We start from the raw sequence: 19360 nt of genomic DNA on the forward strand, positions 1-19360 counted from the left end.
AAAATTAGATAAAGACAAAAATTATAAAATAAAAACTCATTATAAAATCATTTTTTTGTAAGAAATTGTTTACCAGCGAGTATTTCTGATTTTTTTCACGTCAATTACCAATTCATTTATGCTTGTGAAAATTGGATAAAATTATATAAGACAAAAATTATAAGATGAAAACTCATTATAAAAATAATTTTTTTGTAAGATTGTTTAACGGCAAGTGTTTTTGATTTTTTCAGGGGCTACAGTAGGAATGACAGAGAAAAGATTGAAGTGAGAAAGGGTTGAAAGGAATGACAGAGGTGAGTAAGGGTTTGGGGGTTTCTTTTTTTTCTTTTAGTTTTGAGAATGAAAATTATTAAAATACCCTTAACCTTAAAACTTAGAATCCATGGTATATAAGGGTATTTTTGTCTACTAAAACCCGGTACACATTGCTAAAATGTACCAACTGAAAAACAGGCGTACGCGCGTTAGCAAACCCCTATATATATATATATATATATATATATATATATATATATATGTATGTATGTATATTTCTATATAATTAAAAGGTTAATTCTTACCATAATTACTCAACAAATATTTCGAATGAATTTTAATTAATTGCATTAATTGAATGTATAAATCCATTCATTACAATTAAAATAATGAAGATTTTTAAAAGGTGTTGACACAAAATATGCAAAATTCAATTGGTACACTTTTATAATGTATTGTATTTTTTCATCTTAAACTAAAATTGAGTTTCCTTTCAGCGCTCTGCCGCAAACCCTAATGTCGTTCCTTGAGGAATTTCAAGCCAGTAATTCCTTCCTCTATTTATCGATTTCTCTCATACCTTTTGCATATTTGGATTTTTAGGGTTTAATTATGTGATTGTGCTTTCAATTTCGCATTAACAAACTACTTTGTTTTCTTCTGCAGATTTGGATTCGCTGCCTGTTATACTTCAAAAGAAGTATGCGTTGTTACGTGACTTAGATAAGAGCTTACAGGGTAATTGTAATTTTATAATTCCATTTATTTATTTACTTCTCCAGTATGATGAAAGCATGTTTATTAAGAGTCTGTATTATTTTTCTTTAGTTTAATTTCAATGTGCTGTCAGTGAACAAAAAAATCTATTCACAGTTAAACAATAAGGAATCAAATCATGCCAAATACAAATGGTGAAGTAGCTGTAAAAATCAATAAACATGTCATACACGATAATTGTGATTGAATGAGAGAGATAATATGACTATTTACTTTTTTTTATCCCATGATGACAAGTAAAAACTCTATTTTTATGCAATGTTATGTAGGTTAGTGACTGTTATATCATTCTATGTAGCGTGAGACTTGGTGCACTTTTCTATTAGGATGTGATTATGGAGTGACAATAATATAGAACTTAGTAGGGAAAGAGAGTGAAACTGAAAGACATAACTAGAAGTGGGGAAAAGATAACAATATAGAGAGGATATTGGGAAAGAGGGAGAAACAAAGAGATCAAACCATATGTCTACCGCAAAATATCTACCTTATTTGTAAGCAGTTATCAGACGTAATTAACTAATATAATTTTCTTATTTATATTCACATATCAATATCCCTCCCCAAAACGAAGATTCTTGTCCTCAAAGGTTGTGCATTTCAAACATTGTGAATTGCTGCTGAAATTTGAATAGATGAACACATGTAGCCTCCTCATCAAGGAAACCACACTAGAGCACCAAATATTGTGATGATAAGATTTTTCTTCCTTCTCACATGTTTGTTGGGGATCTTTTCAGGAAGTATATACCATGCATGGCTGTAACTAGGCAACTGGACATACCTTTTCCAGAGGGGTCTTGACATCATTTTCATAAAGAGATATGAAATGTTGAGTTTATTTGAGAGTTTTTGGGAAGATGTAACTGTAGGAAACTGGACCTACTTTTTTCAGAATCCTATAGGGGCTCTAGTACCTAAGAGCAAGATTGAGCTTATGGGAGCCTTTGGAAAACATGGTGAGAAGAGGGGACAAGTAAGAAGAGTAGAACAGAATAGAGAAGAGACAGGGAAAGAGGAGAGAAACTGAGAGATCATAGAATTTATGAGAAGAGGGGACAAGTAAGAAGAGTAGAACAGAAAAGAGGTTCTGTACCCATCACAGTGTTGCACTATAATGCTGAGCCAAATGCTACAATTGTAATGTTAAACATTACTTGGACTAGAATTTTTAACTTTTAATCGTAATTTCAGTACATTATGATAAGTTTGTATTTTGAATTTTGAAGACATTAAAGTTCAATCAATGTTATTGGAGATCTCATATCACATCAACTAAAGAAACAACCAAATCATAGTGTATGAGTAGTGTAAATCTTATCTTGCAAGCCAGTTGTTGTGAAGTTGGGTTAAGTTTAAAATTCAATTTGTTAGGCCTATTATGTTATTTGCTAATACACCACCAACAAATAAATAATCCTATGTTCAGGATGTTCAATCCTTAGCATGAGTGGCTATGTTAGAGACCGTATACTGACTAAAGGCATAATAAAAAATATAGTATATAAGTGGATCCAAACCTTAATTTACAAACTCATTTGTGAGGTTGCGTTAAATCTAAAGTTCACTTTCTAGATTTAATATGTTATATGTTCATTATCTTGCTAGTGATTACCCATAAATATGATTAGGTATTAGATATTAAATTAAAGGTACAGTGTACTATTTTTCATATTTGTGATAAATATCTGCAATGCCCATTCCTGTATTAAGAAAGGAAAAAGAAGAAAAACGTAGTTGTGTGTCTGTTTCTACTCTTATCATATCACATCTTCGCTCTTGTTTAAGGTTTCCACTCAACATAAGCATTGTGGTGTGTGTAAACAGATATTCAAAGGCAAAATGAACAGCGTTGTGAACATGAAATTGAAGATATTAGGAGGGGAGTTAGGTCTGGAAACATTACACCTGATACTTCAGTTATTAGATTCTCTGATGAAGCGCTTGATGAGCAAAAGCATAGTATCAGGGTTGCTGATGAAAAAGTAGCCTTGGCTGTCCAGGCATATGATTTGGTAGTCCATATTTATCCTGTTATGTTCGTTTTTAAGACCTTCGATAATGCTTGTCTTTGAATATATCTGCCTGAACTTTGATATTGCGTTGTTTTGCTAATACCTACTGTGATATAACTGGATCAAAAAATTGTATTTCGGCAACCCTGCTATCTGTATCTTGCTTCTTTACTAGTCTCTTTTTTCTTTTCTGGGTTGTCAATAACTTTAGTTACACTCAGGTGTTTATTGTCTGTGAAACAGTTATACAAACATGGTTCGTGTATATTATTTTCCTTTTATTACACACTTCATTTGGCTTAACCTCTTGGGAGTTGGGTAAGGAGTATTATGGTTTGGTAAGAGAAATTCAGTTCAGGAATAGATATTGGGATAAATTTACGGTGAAGTTAATGAAAACTGGTTTCATGAATTTAGTGATTACATATTCATCATTTTGTTGCAGGTAGATACACACATACAACAACTTGATCAGTATCTTAAAAAGTTTGATGAGGAGCTTCGGCGTGGTACTGCACTTCCTAACTTTTCTGTGCAGCTCATAATATGCAGTGTAAATGTTGTTAATAGTCTTCTTTGTGTGATATAGTTGAAGTGTATGGTATTTGATAACAAACTAATTCTATTTGTGAATAAAACCTAATTTTATATGATTAATGACAGAAAGAGAAAATGCTGCAATAACTGGAGTGGCTGCTTCAGGTCCAGCGAGTAATACAAAATCTGGAAGGGGCAATGAAAGTGGGACTGGTAGAGGAGGGCGAAAAAAGTATGTAACTCTTCTAAAATCATTTTAATCGATCTTGTAATAGCTTTTAACTTATCCTTTATGCTTTTTGACTGTCACACACGTGCATTTCCTAAATAAGGAATCCTGCCTTTATGGTACTGTTAGGTGCTGAACTCCTGAATTACTTCTTGAGTACAAATGCGGGGTTTCCAGCTAACAATATCATACCTCAGTTCCCTCTAAAGTCTGTACCCAAATTAATATAAAATAACTTATAATTGTCACCTGACCCACGTCATAATAACCTGCCTAATCCAAAATTAATGCAAAAATAACTTCATATTACATATTATAAGTGCCTGAATCAGATTTGGTCCTATCAATGCCTCCCGGTAAACCACCTTGTCCTCAATGCCTAAAATAAGGAAATATTCCGTGCTGATCAGCACTGAATTTGTTTTCATCAATTCAAGACCTTTGAATTATCTTTCTCCCCCTAAAGTAAGTGCTCTTCCTTTTAGAACACCTCAAAGGATCCCAAATGGCTTGCCAATGGCAACATTGAAAACAATAACCTTCTTCCCTTTTTGAACATACTCTTGACAAGGAAAATGCTTACTGCCATGATACTAAACATCTTTTTTTCTTAATTATTAGCAACAGAGCCTGTACCTGCACCCAGTCTCTACTTTACGCTTGGTGAAGAATAGAATGTTGTTACTTGAATTCAATTTGTGATACCTAAAAGCATTGACTCAGATAAATTAATGAATAGGCAGATGTCAATTTTGCTGGAAGAAATGTATGATATTCTTCCGCTATCATCCCATGTTAATATGCTTTTTCTTCATTTAAAACTTTCAAGACATTTGACATTATGCTATACTTGTTATATGCTTGTAAATTGGTGTCCGGATACCTTACTATCATCAATCATAGCATCTCTATATGTAGTTAAACCTCAGTTGATCCTAAATACTTTTAGTATATGAAAGTTCTAGATCCTCAAATACTACTTTTTCTGTTACAAAACCCTAGAAGTAAAAAGTTTGGAAGCCAAATTTATTTTTATAATTCCTACTGACTAACTTCGTTAACAGCAGCAGGTTTCATTTTACTCTCAAAACAGCATTATCCTTAAAACATTTAATATATAAGCTTATGAAATGAGGAAGTGGTATTCATATTTAGCTTTCTCTTTTTTGTTCTCCTGTTTTCCCATTATGAAGAGCTTACAAAAAAAGTTACAAGGTGATACATATTTTGAATTAACTCTCCAGAACACGGCAAACCACATTGGTCACAGCGGCAGCAACAGAAGCACAAACCACAGCAAAGCCAACTGGCATGGATTTAGATTTGCCTGTTGATCCAAATGAACCCACATACTGCTTTTGTAATCAAGTTAGCTATGGAGCGATGGTGGCATGTGATAACCCCAACGTAGGTGTTTGTTTTCCCCGTATACATTTTTTGTCCATTTTACCTACATTGCTTACATATTTCCTTTATCTGTTCAAATTTACAGTGCAAAATAGAGTGGTTCCATTTCGGTTGTGTTGGTCTGAAAGAGCAACCAAAAGGAAAATGGTACTGTTCAAATTGCGCAGCAACCAAAAATCGGCGTAGAGGCAAATGAGGCTGAAAGAAGAATAAGAGTAATCTTAAAAAATGAACGTGTATATCTGAATATCTCTAGAAGGGCGTTATTTATTATTCGGGAAATTTTGAAATAGTTAATTTCCAACGACTTTTGTATGATGTATATGTTCTTGTATGAAGAATTAATTGGTTTGCACACATTTCAGAACTATCTGTTCCTTTATTGTTCTTCCCCAGGCCATGGATTCTGCACTAATGAACTAAACGAGAATAAACCAAATTATGATCATCAGGAGACAATTAAAGTGAAAACCGCAACCAGATGGGAAGAATCTCGGTTACTATTCGTTCAGACGACCATGGAGTATTTATAATATAAACTGATTTATCGAGGTACTTATTATGACTATCTATTCCAGTTTAGGATATTTGTGCTAAATATGATTGGATGATCAAGAATGCCTAAAACGGACAATGTTCCCGGAACAATACCTTGATTTAGGGGGTAAAAATTGTTCCAAATGTCTTATAATTTGAATTATTGTAGTTAACTTTTCTTACCTACATCTCGTTCTCTCACTATGATTACAGTGATGCCTTCACAAATAATTCAACTAAAAAAGGTTGTAAGTGTGGGTTCAGCACCAATTCTTGTCTTGAGGTGCAATCAAATCAATCGAAGCCGGTTAATAATCCATGCCACCCATTCCACCAGCCATAGCAGGAGTATCTTTATCATCCTTAGGAAGTTCAGACACGACAGCTTCAGTGGTTGTCATCAAAGATGATACACTGCAGAAAAAGGGTCATAAGCATTATGCAATCTACATAATAACAAAAAAAAAGGTACAGCTGGTGAGGCTATATAGATCACATGACACCATTATTAAAAACCCAGAGTTAGAAGGCCCGGATATAACGGTGTACATCACAAACAAATAGTTAAATACATCAATATCTACATAAAAAATTTCGGAATATCCTACCTTGCTGCATCAACCAGGGCTGTCCTAATCACCTTCAATGGGTCAATGATTCCGGATTTAACCATATCCACATACTCACCTAATTACGAAAAAGAAAAACAAATAAAAATACAACAGCAAACTCAGTTTCTCTTCTGACGAGGAATGAAATCACAACCACGGAAAATGAAATAAAAGAACACTAACCCTTGGCAGCATCATATCCTAGATCATGATCGTCTTGTTCCAATAGTTTGCCAACAACAACCGCACCCTCAACTCCCGCATTTGATGCAATTGTGAGCACAGGTGTCTGCATTATATTTGGGGACAAGCAACTTCAGTTATAAGCAATATAGATCTTAGGAATATCAATCATGTAGTATAATGAACACTAGGATGGGAAAAAACAAGGCTTAATACCTTTTTTGGTCTCTCGAAAGAGGGGAAATGTTCAGAATTGTACTACCTTTTTTAAAATGTTCAAAACGGTCCCAAACTTTGAAAAAATTGGTCAACTTAATCATTTTTTGTTACGACGTCAAATTTTTAACGGTGCAGCTGCCACCCTAGACAAAAGTTAATAACGTGTACAATTTCTCTGACTGCGTGGCAACCCTAGCTTCCTTGTGTCGCCAGCACCATTAGCAATCGTAGGCCGCCATCATCTACCCTGCCATCTTGCCGCAACCTCGCCTCACGTTTCAGGCTCCCTAAAGCCGTGATTTAGAAACCATGGTTGCGCGATCAGGATTACAATTTGGATATGGAATCTTTGTCTGGATTTTTTTTCTTGCAGGTGCTCACGGTTTGCGAAGGTGGAGAAACCATGGTGTGCAGGTTGCAATCTGGAGGTGCGGTGTGATGGTTCTACCGTGCGAAGAAGATGATGAACATTGGCCATGGTGGGTTTCTATCGCAGTGGGAGATGGTGCAAATTAGGTTTGGTGGAGGCGTTGATGGCTAGCTCAAGGTTGGGCGAAACTCACGAGGAGATGAATTGAAGAGCTGTGACGGTGATTTAGGTTTCAAAAGATTTTTGGAATTGAGAATTTCTTTATTTGGGTTTTTACAGGTGTGTGCGAGAGAGTGCTCTTACAATGGTCATGGTGGATGGCGGTCCTTGCAGCTCTACGACGACCTGAAAAGTGTCTCATGGTGGAGATGGAAGTCGAGGAAGCTGCTGAAGATGATGATGGAAGACTCGCGACTTTGGCGTTCGCGTTCTGTATTGGTGACTGTGGTGGCTACCGATGGCGAGCTGGTGTTGGGTGATGGCGAGGTTGCGGCAAGACAACAGGGTGACTGACGGCGGCCTACGGTTGCCCATGGTGTTGGCGGCACAAGGAAGCTAGGGTTTGGGAATTAGGGTTGCCACGCAATCAGATAAACTGGACACATCATTAACTTTTGTCCAGGGTGGCAACTGTATCGTTAGAAATTTAACGCCGTAACCCAAAAAGGATTAAGTTGACCAATTTTTTTAAAAGTTGGGCCCGTTTTGAATATTTTAAAAAAGGTAGGACAATTATGAACATTTCCCTTCTTTCGAGGGACCGAAAGAGGTATTAAGCCAAAAAACAAAAACCATTGAGCAAGTTTTGCTTGCACAAGTGTCAGAATAAAAAATGTAATATGGAGGAGCAGAAGAGCAATTCAGAAAACAGACCTTTAAAGCGTTTTGGATAATCTGGACACCAATCTTCTGATCAAAGTTAGCAGTTTGAAGTTTATCCAACTCTTTTGATGCATATAGAAGAGCAACACCACCACCTAAAATACCATAACAAAATGAGATCAGATTTGATTCGTGATTGTAAAACTGATAAACTGTATGCACTGATATTTTACCAGGTACTATGCCCTCTTCAACAGCAGCCTTAGTTGCATTCAAGGCATCTGTCACCCTATCCTTCTTTTCACCAACTTCGGCTTCGCTGGCTCCTCCAATCTGTAAAAAGGTATTTTTCAAATGTTACTTTTGTCATCGTAGAACCTCAGTGGGATTTTCACCCCAGACAAACCATTATACAAGATGACATAAGTAGGTATACCTTGAGCACTGCAACACCACCAGAAAGCTTGGCCAATCTTTCCTGTAACTTTTCCTTGTCATAATCTGAGGTGCTATTTTCAATTGCTGACCTAATCTGTTTATAAAAAGTCATAACAAACAAGTCAGATGTGCCATTAAACCTGACATGTCGACTGGACATAGAATACATGTATAATGGGAAAACCAAATCTATTGATCAACTCAGTCAAACCTGTTCGCATCTTTCCTCAATTGATTTCTTGTCACCAGCTCCATCAAGAATGACAGTGTCATCCTTAGAAATTGTTATCTGCAACAATGAGAACCTAAGTGAGCAGCCCATACTAACCCTATGTACTTCCATCATAAGAACAGAGAACACAACAAAACTATACACCAATATCAAACAAGAGAGTTGCTACAGGAAATTCAACATCCTCAATCAGAACCAGTAAACAACATCAAAAGTTCTACACATTCAAATGTTTTACAAATAAAGCTAAATTCCTACTCTTTTGCAAGTGCCAAGCATATCCAAGTCCACTTTTTCAAGCTTCAAGCCAAGTTCTTCAGTGATAAGCTATTGGGATACAGAAAAGGTATCATTAATAAGTAAACAAAATAAGATTTAATGCAGCAGTAACCTCAAAACAGTAAACTTACTGCTCCTCCTGTTAGAACTGCAAGATCTTGAAGAGCGGACTTCCTATTTTCACCAAAACCAGGGGCTTTAATAGCGCATACCTACAAGCAAAGCTTCATATATCAACTACACAAAACTAACAATCCAAATTTTAGGAACCTGAAGCCAAGCAGGCAATACAAACCTTAATTCCAGCACGAAGCTTATTTAGAATAAGTGTTGCAAGTGCATCACTTTCAACATCTTCAGCAACAATTAACAATGGTCTTTGTCTCTAGAAATGGGAGTAGGTGTCAGTCAGCCAATATCAATATTTTAAAAATCAGATGCAAAAGAAAGTGAATGATACTTCTCACCTTCAAAGCTAACTCTAAAACTTTAACTACAGCATTTATACTTGAGATTTTCTTCTCATGGATTAGAATGAGAGGATCCTCAAGTTCCTGTAGGCACAAGACATGCATGGTAAGTATATAAAACAAACAAAGATTCATGAGCAAGGGATTTCAAAGACTGCTGTAAATAATCTAATGCTGTGAAGTACATAGATAAGAAAGAACATACACATTTCTGGTTCTTATCATTTGTTATAAAATAAGGAGATATGTAGCCCCTGTCAAGCTTCATTCCTTCAACAACCTCCAACTCATTATATAAAGTTTTGCCATCCTGAAATAGTTCCATGATCAAGGTTTGTCAGCTAGAAATATAAAAGGAGTACAAATTCAAAACTAAACAACCCTCATGCTTATTTCCACAGAGAAAAGTAAAACAGCAAAAATAAAAATAAAAATCTTTCCACAAGTAAAACGGACATGTAAAACACCAATAAATAGCATGATCAGATCAAAACTTACTGAAATTGTGATGACTCCCTCTTTGCCAACTTTCTCCATAGCTTTGGCAATCAGCTCACCAATTTCTCGCTCTCCATTAGCAGATATTGTCCCAACCTGTCAATTCCAATTCAAAACTTAAGTCCATGTTAGTATCTCCTGCAATGTGCAATGAAAGATTCTAACAAAGTGGTTCCACAAACCTGTGCTATTTCTTCAGATGTGCTAATCATCCGAGCTCTGCTTTTCAAGTTTGTTACAACAGTGTCAACAGCCATACTTATACCACGCCTCAGGTCCATTGCATTCATTCCAGCTGCAACTGATTTGCAGCCTTCAGTAAATATGGCTCTTGTAAGGACCGTGGCACATGTGGTTCCTTCAAAACAATTAAAATCCTCCCTCATTATTCAGTAAAATTGAAATTGCTAAATAATAAAAGCATGCTAAATATCAGTGTACAGCCTTCTAGCATCTACCATGTCCCAATATGATGATAACATGCTAGATATATCAGCTTACCATCACCAGCCACATCATTAGTAGCATTAGCAACCTGCTTTACGAGACTGGCGCCAACATTCTTAACTTTATCCTTGAATTCAATGCTCTTTGCAACAGTTACTCCATCTTTAGTTACTTTAGGGCCACCAAAACTTTGCTCAATAACCACATTACGCCCCTTAAAGAGAATAAACTCAACATTAATCAACTATTGAACAATAGCAATACCTCAAAACAGACTAGCATTAATATCGTTCATTCTTTTGTCAAATAGTGGTTTTGTCCCTCGAAAGAAATAAGTTGACTTCATAAACAAATGAGATTGCAGCCACAATCATACAGAAGTGACATTCCTTCTACCCCATGTTAACATCAACAATGAATGTAAGAAAACAACAAACTCAAGAAGCAAACAAACAATCCACTTGGTTACCTTGGGACCCATGGTTACTTTGACAGCATCTGCAAGCTCTTCAACACCCTTAAGCATCAGAGCCCGAGCCTCCACACCAAATTTAATGTCCTTAGCCGCATAATTTCGGCTCCAGCTCAACGTACTCCCAAGCTAAATCATGCAGCAAAAGAAAACAGACAAAAAAGGAACAAAGACTAAGGATTGACCCACACAAATCTCCAAAAATAAAATCTCATTCTCAAATGCGAACGTTACAATACTAAAAAGAGTGTCATTAAATCATTAGAGTTCCACCTGTTTGCTGCCACTCCTAGCAATCCTGCAATCAAAGAAACAGCAATTCAAAGTCAAAACAAAATCCCCATCAATCCCAATCAGGTGCTAGCCTCCAAACCCACAAAGTAGCACCCAACATGTAAGAAGCAAACACATAATACCCAATGAGATAATAATTAAAAAAAGAAATCAAATTTTGATCCATTTTGCAAAAATTTCTATTACCCAAAGGAACAATTTGACTTCCACACAACACAGGAATAAAAAAGAACAAACAAAAGCAATAGTGGATGGGAGGGTGACCTTGCTTTGGAGGCGAGGCTAGAAGCAAAGCGATACATGATGCGAATATGAAAAATGAAGATAGACAGTAAAGAAAATGCAGGAATGGAGCAGCTAGTGCAAAGGCAAAGTTTTAAATGGAGAGAGTGTGCGTGGGGTTTATGAAAAGAAAGAGAAGGGTCTGGAAGAAGCGGCTTCGTCTACTAGGGTTTAAGCCATCAACCCCCACACTACACGTTCAGTTCATGAAATTTTTATTTTGAATAATTAAATTGAAATATTAAAAAATAAATAAATAAAAACTAGAGTTTGTATGTTTGCATCACAAAACACATGTTAATTATTTTTCATATTAATTTCAAAGTATATTAATAAAAATTATAATAATATTTAAAATGTTGATTTTGAAAATATTTAATATGATAAATGATTTTTCAACTTTTCTCTTTAAATAATCATATTGATGAAAAAAGATATATATGATCCTATAATTCAATACCAACTTGCGAATAAATATGAAAAATGAAGTTGTTGTAAAACTCATTTACATTAAAAGAAATTGAATAAGATATAGAAGAGACTGAAATATAATGATCGCACATGTTTTTTTTAAGGATTAAATATGTTTTTAGTCCCTTATCTATCAAGCGATTTTGTTTTTCGTCTCTATTTTAAACTTTGTACGATTTGATTACTCTCCTTAAGAAAACCATAATTTTTGGTCCTCCAAAAGAAACGGCGTTGAAAATCAGATAAGGTGGCTAACGGTGGTGTGTCACGTAATATTTTCATGTTTACTCAGCCGCTCAACATCCATAATGATTAAACACTCATCCAGAGCGTCCCTTTGAACCTCTGCTTCTCTCCCTCCCTCCATCTCTTTCCTTGCATCTTCGTCTCTGTCCACCGCCCCAACCTCCGTCCCCATTCTCGACCGCTGTCTTCCACGTTGAAGATCACTCTCCATGGTTCTTCCGCTGGAATTTCATAAGTATAGTTTTTTTTCGGTTCTCATCTCGCAGATCTCGTAAATCTCGCAAATCTCACTGACGTCTGAAACAAAAGCTTCATTCTTTCAAAATTTATTTTTATTTTGTTTTTTTTTTCCACCGAGAATCAGGAATAGGGGAGGAAAGGGGAAATTTTAGAAAGTGGAGGCAAAGGGTTTTGTCACTTCATCTTCAGTCAGGGGAGGGGCTGGAGCCATAGCTGGTGGCAAGAGAGATTTATCCATGGCTTGCAAAAGGCCACGTAATGATGAAGGTTTTGAAAACAGACAGACTCATTTCACTTATTATTTCTACTTTTGACATGCCACAAAGGAGAGAAATTGAGCTTCTTCTTCTTGTCAACTCCAAGCCTCAGACGGAAATTTTCTTCCATAAGAGGAAGACCATCCCTCAACTTCACCTTTGGCTCCCATCCCAACAATTCTTTTGCTTTTGTTATGTCTGGTTTTCTTTGTCTCAGATCATCAGGAGTGTTCTCCACCATCTTGATTTCAACATTAGGATTGATAAGCTGCAACCACTCACAAAGCATTAGATGAAAACTTCTAGCAAATGTATTCAAACCCTGCACATAAATATAGATGATGATGTATTATTGATTTGGTACTATGGACATGTTGTTCTACTCCAGGAAATAGCCAGATATGGGCAACCAAGGATCCCAAGCGACATTTTACTACTCACAGCTTGAACTTAATGAAAGCAAGCGTGTGAAATGTAAATGTACCCTGGTAAGTAACTGGGGGCAGAGAAAGTAAACATACTTTCTCAACTAAGGAACTAAGTAAACATACCGTTAGCCACGTCATATTAAATTTAACGGTGTTAGTTTTGGAGGACAAAAAATTATGATTTCTTTAAGGAGAGGGATCAAAGCGTACAAAGTTTGAAATAGGGACGAAAAGCAAAATCGCTTGATAGTTGAGGGACTAAAAACATATTTAACTCTTTTTTTAATAAAAGAAATATTTCTCTTTTGTTTTAATACATAACATATTGAAGTGCGAAATAAATTAAATTATAAATAAAATATGAAATATAAATTTAGTTTCTTTTGTTATCTCATTATTATTTGATATGGTTACAAAATTCTTGCAAAATACTTTATTCTTTAATATATGTTGTTGTGGTTTATAAGTTATTCAGTTACTTATGATGTATTATTTTAGATCTTTAGCTTTGAAGTGGAAAACTCTTATATCAATTATAAGGAGAGACAACAAATACATAATATTTCCACATTGATAAGATATTGTTCGTGTTGGGTTATGTTATTATGGATTTATATTTGATATCACTTACTAAAAGAAATATTTTATGTATATATAAATTCATATTCATCTCTTGTTTTATTTTATGTGAGACTTTGTTTGTATTCTAACGTATCCAAACCTGATTATTAAACTATACTTAAACACCACATATAGTAAAACAATTTCGATAAAAATTAGTACAATATATCTTATCACTTGTTCATTATATCATCTAATGACTAGTCCATCTATACTATACACATAAAAAAACATTATTTTTGAGGTTGAAATTATAATAATCTAACTTATAATATAAATAAAAGATACGAAAGGTAACACTAAAATAATAAAATAAGACTTTTTTAACCAATATATTATCCAATATGATGAATTTTAGCAAAAAGTTTTGCATCAAATTAAATTAGAACATAATCTAAAGACGTGTCACGCATATGGATGTCAAGATAACAAATATAATTAGTAGATTAGAGAAAAAAAAACAAAATGGAAAAGAAGTTCTTATATATATATATATATATATATATATATATATATCAATTTCCTCAATCAAACACACACCCACCCACTTATTCTCTTATTTCCAACAGAGATATAATTATCAAAATAGACAGAATTTAAAAAAGATACCCAAAAGCAAGTCAAGCTTTAAAGCATGACTTTATTTTGTTTATTTTTTTTATAATTTTTGAAGTTGTGTTTGTATGTAAGTTTTAAATTTTCTTCCTTATTATTAAAAAAAGTGTTTGAACAGTGACATGTAAGTTGAAGTGAAATAGTAATTATACAGGAAGGATTTGATTTTCAATTTCAACATAAAATTGATTTTTTATCGATCAGATGGGAAACTGGTTACAAAAATACTTTTTCCAAATATTTATTTTTAATAAATTTTAAAAAATATAGAGTATCTGAAATAAAAAAATTCCTCAAGACTCATAAAGCAACAAGGTTTTCCTCCATTTCAAAATTTAAAATGAAAAATTAGAAAATAAAATTAGAATTTTGAAGTATATAAGGGTGCAGATTGAAATTATGGAAGTGCAGATAGAAGCTTGGACCTATTGTACGTTGTGGGCTGGGATAAGGTCCAATAAAACGGATTGCTTTGTAGGACTATCCACTTCAGGTTCCGACTCGAATGTAAAACCCGAATCTCTTTCGGTTTCCCTTTACACACTGAAACAGAGAGAAGAGATTCGCGTGCTTGATTGTTATTACTGTTTCTGTATTCCACACAACGAGTGTCGGAGGAGAGGAGATCGGAAAAAGATGACGGAGGCCTATATAAGGAACAAGCCAGGCATGGCGAGCGTGAAGGACATGCCGGTTCTCCAGGACGGTCCACCGCCGGGCGGGTTCGCACCGGTCCGGTTCGCTCGCCGCATCCCTAACAAGGGCCCAAGCGCTATCGCCATATTCCTCGCTACATTCGGAACATTCTCTTGGGGCATGTACCAGGTCGGCCAGGGCAACAAGATCAGAAGGTTCTTCTCTTCTCTTTTCCATCGGTTTTTCTTCTTTTTGATTTAATTCTCTATGTTCGAAATCTTTCTAGCAATTAAAGTTTTTACATTCTGTATGAGGAGTGAATTCCATTGTATTCACCTGTTTTGTAATGTAATCCAGGAATCATCTTAGGTTTCCTCTTTCTGTTTTCGTAATATTATTTCTTTAATTTCATGTGTCGTTACTTTTGTTATTCCTTCTCCTGTTGGTGTTTATAGAGAAGCTTATTTGAACAGATGCCATAATCATTTTGCTTCTTTAGAATGTTTCCGTATCATGATCAAGGTTTAGCTTATGAGAGAAACTTGTTTAGTTTCTCCTTCTACTGATGTTAATGGATAAACTAGTTCAAACAAAACCTTTTTAGTGTTTTTGTGTCACTTTATAATTGTGCATCCTATTGCCAATTACATATTCTCAATTATAATATTCAGTTATCGTTGGCTATTGTTCTATTTTTTTGTATTTGTCCATGATTCTTTAACAGCATCTATTAATACAGAAATTTATATTTTTAAATCTTACAATTGGAAGTGTTGTCGACAAATTCTGGGATTTAATTGAGCATATGAGCTCGTGATCTGTTATTCGAGACTATTATGAATCATTTGACTTGTAGATTTAATTGTGGCGTTGGATTATTACTGTAGGAATCTGCTTCTTTGCTAGGAATTTAGATTTGTTTACTGTAATTGAATTTGAGTGAAATTATGTTAACTAATTGTCCCGTTGTTGAGGATCATCCTTGCAATTGACGTTTGTTCATTCTGTAGGAGTACTGATTCCATTTTGTATTCAACAGTTAGTGTTGTAGTTGTTATCGCTGATTTCATTATATTATTTATTTATTTCAATTACTTGTGGCTGTTAAACCATTTTTACAGCAAGACGGCTTGGGTTACTACTTGACCTAATTTTTTAAATCAATAGGTGTTCATAGTTTTAGTGCTTTTCGTAAAGCAATTTAGAACACCTGGAATAACTTCTATGAAAGTGTTTTTGCCATAAGCAGTGGTCTTCCTTGATTCTTTGGCAAAGTCAACCAAATGGTTCACTTCCAGTTTTATAAAGGGAAACCTTAGTAAAATGTTGCACAACTTTACTTGACGCCAACCTCTTGATGTAATCATACGACCCATTGGTAACCTCCAAATCATATTCTAATTTGAGGTTGGAATGAAAGAACTCTAGATACAAGCCATTGGTAACATCATCGTATTTACTTTCGTTCTTATTGAAAGACTTCATAGGTCTTCTCCATTGCTTTATAGATATAGTCAATAGTTGTTTTTCTTTTCCCATCTACAAGATGTAATACATGACCAAGAGGAACTGTGACTTTGAGAGTAAAATCCACATTACTCCAAACGCGGAGGCAGAATGATAGGCCTCAGGACTTTGAGAGCAATTGTTAATTTATGAATCATAAAGAGGGATAGATTTTTCGTGCAGTGATTTGTATGTTCAATTATGGTGATAAGTTGTTAATTGTTACTGCTGGAATCTGCATCTTTCCTTGTTCTCAAACTGGCTACCTTGGATTGTGCATTTCTTTAGCATATTTGAATGAATATTCTGTTAACTAATGATCCAAACCAAACATTTTTGGTTTCTTTGCCTCCTCTGTGATTTGGTTGTTTCATTGATTTCCAACTTCTATTTTCTTAACAACCTGGCTTGATTATAGCTTATATGCAAGCCATGTATTCGAAAAATGATTTATTCAATCTAGTTAGTACGAAATACTTGAGGATCCAATTTTACCGAAAATTTGACCATGTAAAATGTTTTCGGTAGAGATGAGCTTCTTGAATTAAATCAATACATGACATACTTTCCTAAGAAATACTTTCAGGTGAGAGCATGCAATACGGGACAGTTGAAAATGTTTTTCCCTTCCTTTGAAGGGTTGTTCCAGTTGACCAGAAAAAAAATATTTTACACTCTTATTAATTTTTTTTAAGAAACTGGATTGGGTCGATTCTAAATTTCTCTGCAAAGTAGAAACAAAGCAGCTTGTATTTTCCTGTGTAAGTTAATTTTTTATTGGAAAATTGTTTCTCTTTGGTCTTTGTGGGAAAAGGATATGGACAGAAGACAAAACTCTTTTAGTGCTCTCGGTGTTATTTTTCTTAAAAAATTTAAGTTTCTGTTAGGTAACGAGAGGTGAGGTGACCTCCAATTTTGATTTGAAAAAAGTATCAAAAGCACCTACTGTACTACTCGTAGATTTTGTCCATAAAAATAAATGTATATTAGTGCATATTATTGGATATTTCTTTCTCACCACGAGTCTCTGATTTTCCTGTATTTTATTCTTCGTCTATTATTGGTTTTGGGGATTGGTGGGATGTGATACTGAAAAATAGATATAGCCGTTCATGAAAGAATCAGATCACGTAGGTTTGCTTTCAGTTCCTAGTCAAAAACTTAAACTGATGTATAATGCTTCACTTCCTATAGGGCACTGAAGGAAGAAAAATATGCTGCCCGCCGATCCATACTGCCTGTGCTACAGGCTGAAGAGGATGAGAGGTATTTGAGACGCTTTCACCTATTTTGTATCAACACATAGAGCTACTATTGTGCTAAGCATTTTGCATCTCCATTATTTTTTTGTTTTCTTCCTAGATTTGTTAGAGAGTGGCATAAATACCTCGCGTATGAGGCAGAAGTGATGAAGGATGTGCCTGGTTGGAAGGTTGGTGAAAGTGTGTACAATTCTGGGAGATGGGTGCCCCCAGCCAGCGGTGAGTTGCGTCCTGATATCTGGTGATGCTTTTTCAGCCATCTCCATTCGAATTTGTGCTGCTTCTTGCATGTTCGTTACATTCTGGTACTTTTGTCCAGTCTCTAAAATAAATTTGTATCTGGAATATTTGTGACTTTTTTGCGAAATTTTAAAACAAGAATGCATTTTGTGTTTGTCCTTCATGTTGGCAATAACACTTATCTCCGATGTATGTCAGTATATAAATGCACATTCTTGGCATTACAAATTGTGCGCTTTTTTCGTAACTTGGGGAAAGAACAAGTCTCAAACCCAAAAAGAGAGAAATGGTGAAATTTTTAACAGTTTTTAAATAGCTTTGACGATGATGTAGGGGACTAGAGAATACTCCATCTTAGCCTGATTTCTAGAACAATAAAACGCAAACTTAATTGGAGGAAAGAAGGGTTAATTCCACTATTTCTCCACCCTCTTGGTCATTAACTATTTGGAAATTCTTTATGTTCGTTGTTTCATATTTCCTTAGTAGTGATTAAGTGAGCACGGAATGGCAACACTTGTATAAAGAACTGGTGCCTGACTCTGGACACTCAAATATGTGTGATTAGAAGTTTGAGGCTGATTGTTTTGAGGAATCAGAAACCAAGTGAGAGCCTTGAATCATACCATCTCTGATATTGGCAAGTTTTCAAAAAGAAAGGGTGAGGCAAAAATTAGGGATGTAGAAAACAACACATTTGATTCCGTTGGATTTACTTGCATCATAGGTATTCCCTACACATAAATTAAATTTAAATGAACAAGCTTCATAGATTTTTATTCTTTTGGGATTTTAAAAGAATTTTTTTAAATTTTATACCCAGACTCGTGCAAAAGTACAAATCACATGATTTAGAATCAAGTCGACCATGAAATTAGATGGCGTTTGAATGATGAATATCACCCATGTAACTTATTTTTACCTATAGCAATCAACTATGAAAGCGTTCTTTTGCTATTTGTCATTTGCAATTATTTTTCTCAGTTAAATCACTTTTATTACATAGGATCGAATATTATAAACGCATATTAGTTTTTTTTTTTTTAATTACGAAGAGATTTGGAGTTGTTACTTGTTTTTATTCTACGTGAGCTTTTTAGGATGCTACTTTCTTTTTTATCTTTTGTTTTCTTTATTATGTTTCAATTTCTTTATTTTTTACATCGTTGATGTTTATTATAAATTTTTCTCTTGTAAATTTAAAATATTATTAAAGTTAAAATAGAAAAGAAAATTTATATACCATAAATATTCCATAGTGTCTTTATATATGAAAACAATATCAATGAAAAAGATTACGTTGAATAGGCAAAAAAACTAAATATATATTGCGTAAAATTGGATAATGTCTTAAAAAATTCTGTGTTTTTTGTGTGTGTGTGCTGATTTTATAATTTCTAATTGTAGATAGTTCTATATATTTGAATTCATTTGAAAACGATAATAAGAGAATTACTCAAT

General features: G+C 34.6%; 3 protein-coding genes across 3 annotated transcripts; 2 read left to right on the forward strand and 1 right to left on the reverse strand.

Annotated features, from left to right (window-relative positions):
- Window positions 1-666: 666 nt before the first annotated feature.
- Window positions 667-5605, forward strand: ING1 (RING/FYVE/PHD zinc finger superfamily protein). Its single transcript, XM_047322568.2, has 7 exons — window positions 667-802; window positions 925-996; window positions 2863-3050; window positions 3496-3559; window positions 3714-3819; window positions 5061-5223; window positions 5309-5605. The coding sequence occupies exons 1-7, from the start codon at window positions 775-777 to the stop codon at window positions 5417-5419; spliced, it is 732 nt and encodes a 243-aa protein (XP_047178524.1). The 5' UTR covers window positions 667-774; the 3' UTR covers window positions 5420-5605.
- Window positions 5606-5841: 236 nt separating this feature from the next.
- LOC124845468 (chaperonin CPN60-2, mitochondrial-like) lies at window positions 5842-11574 on the reverse strand. The gene is made up of 18 exons (XM_047322567.2): window positions 11360-11574; window positions 11075-11099; window positions 10799-10930; window positions 10384-10543; window positions 10065-10240; window positions 9883-9978; window positions 9590-9694; window positions 9382-9468; window positions 9210-9299; window positions 9046-9126; window positions 8894-8962; window positions 8615-8692; window positions 8402-8497; window positions 8199-8298; window positions 8017-8120; window positions 6555-6660; window positions 6369-6447; window positions 5842-6174 (listed from the first exon to the last, which is right to left on the reverse strand). The coding sequence occupies exons 1-18, from the start codon at window positions 11395-11397 to the stop codon at window positions 6069-6071; spliced, it is 1728 nt and encodes a 575-aa protein (XP_047178523.1). The 5' UTR covers window positions 11398-11574; the 3' UTR covers window positions 5842-6068.
- A 3202-nt stretch (window positions 11575-14776) lies between these two features.
- Window positions 14777-18060, forward strand: LOC124845474 (NADH dehydrogenase [ubiquinone] 1 alpha subcomplex subunit 13-A). Its single transcript, XM_047322573.2, has 3 exons — window positions 14777-15106; window positions 17592-17663; window positions 17760-18060. Exons 1-3 carry the CDS (start codon window positions 14892-14894, stop codon window positions 17902-17904), a joined length of 432 nt encoding a protein of 143 aa, XP_047178529.2. The 5' UTR covers window positions 14777-14891; the 3' UTR covers window positions 17905-18060.
- The last annotated feature ends 1300 nt before the right edge of the window (window positions 18061-19360 follow it).

This window comes from Vigna umbellata, chromosome 8 (assembly GCF_029865625.1).
Source record: "Vigna umbellata cultivar VRB3 chromosome 8, Vumbellata_1.0, whole genome shotgun sequence".
Lineage (NCBI taxonomy): Eukaryota > Viridiplantae > Streptophyta > Magnoliopsida > Fabales > Fabaceae > Vigna > Vigna umbellata.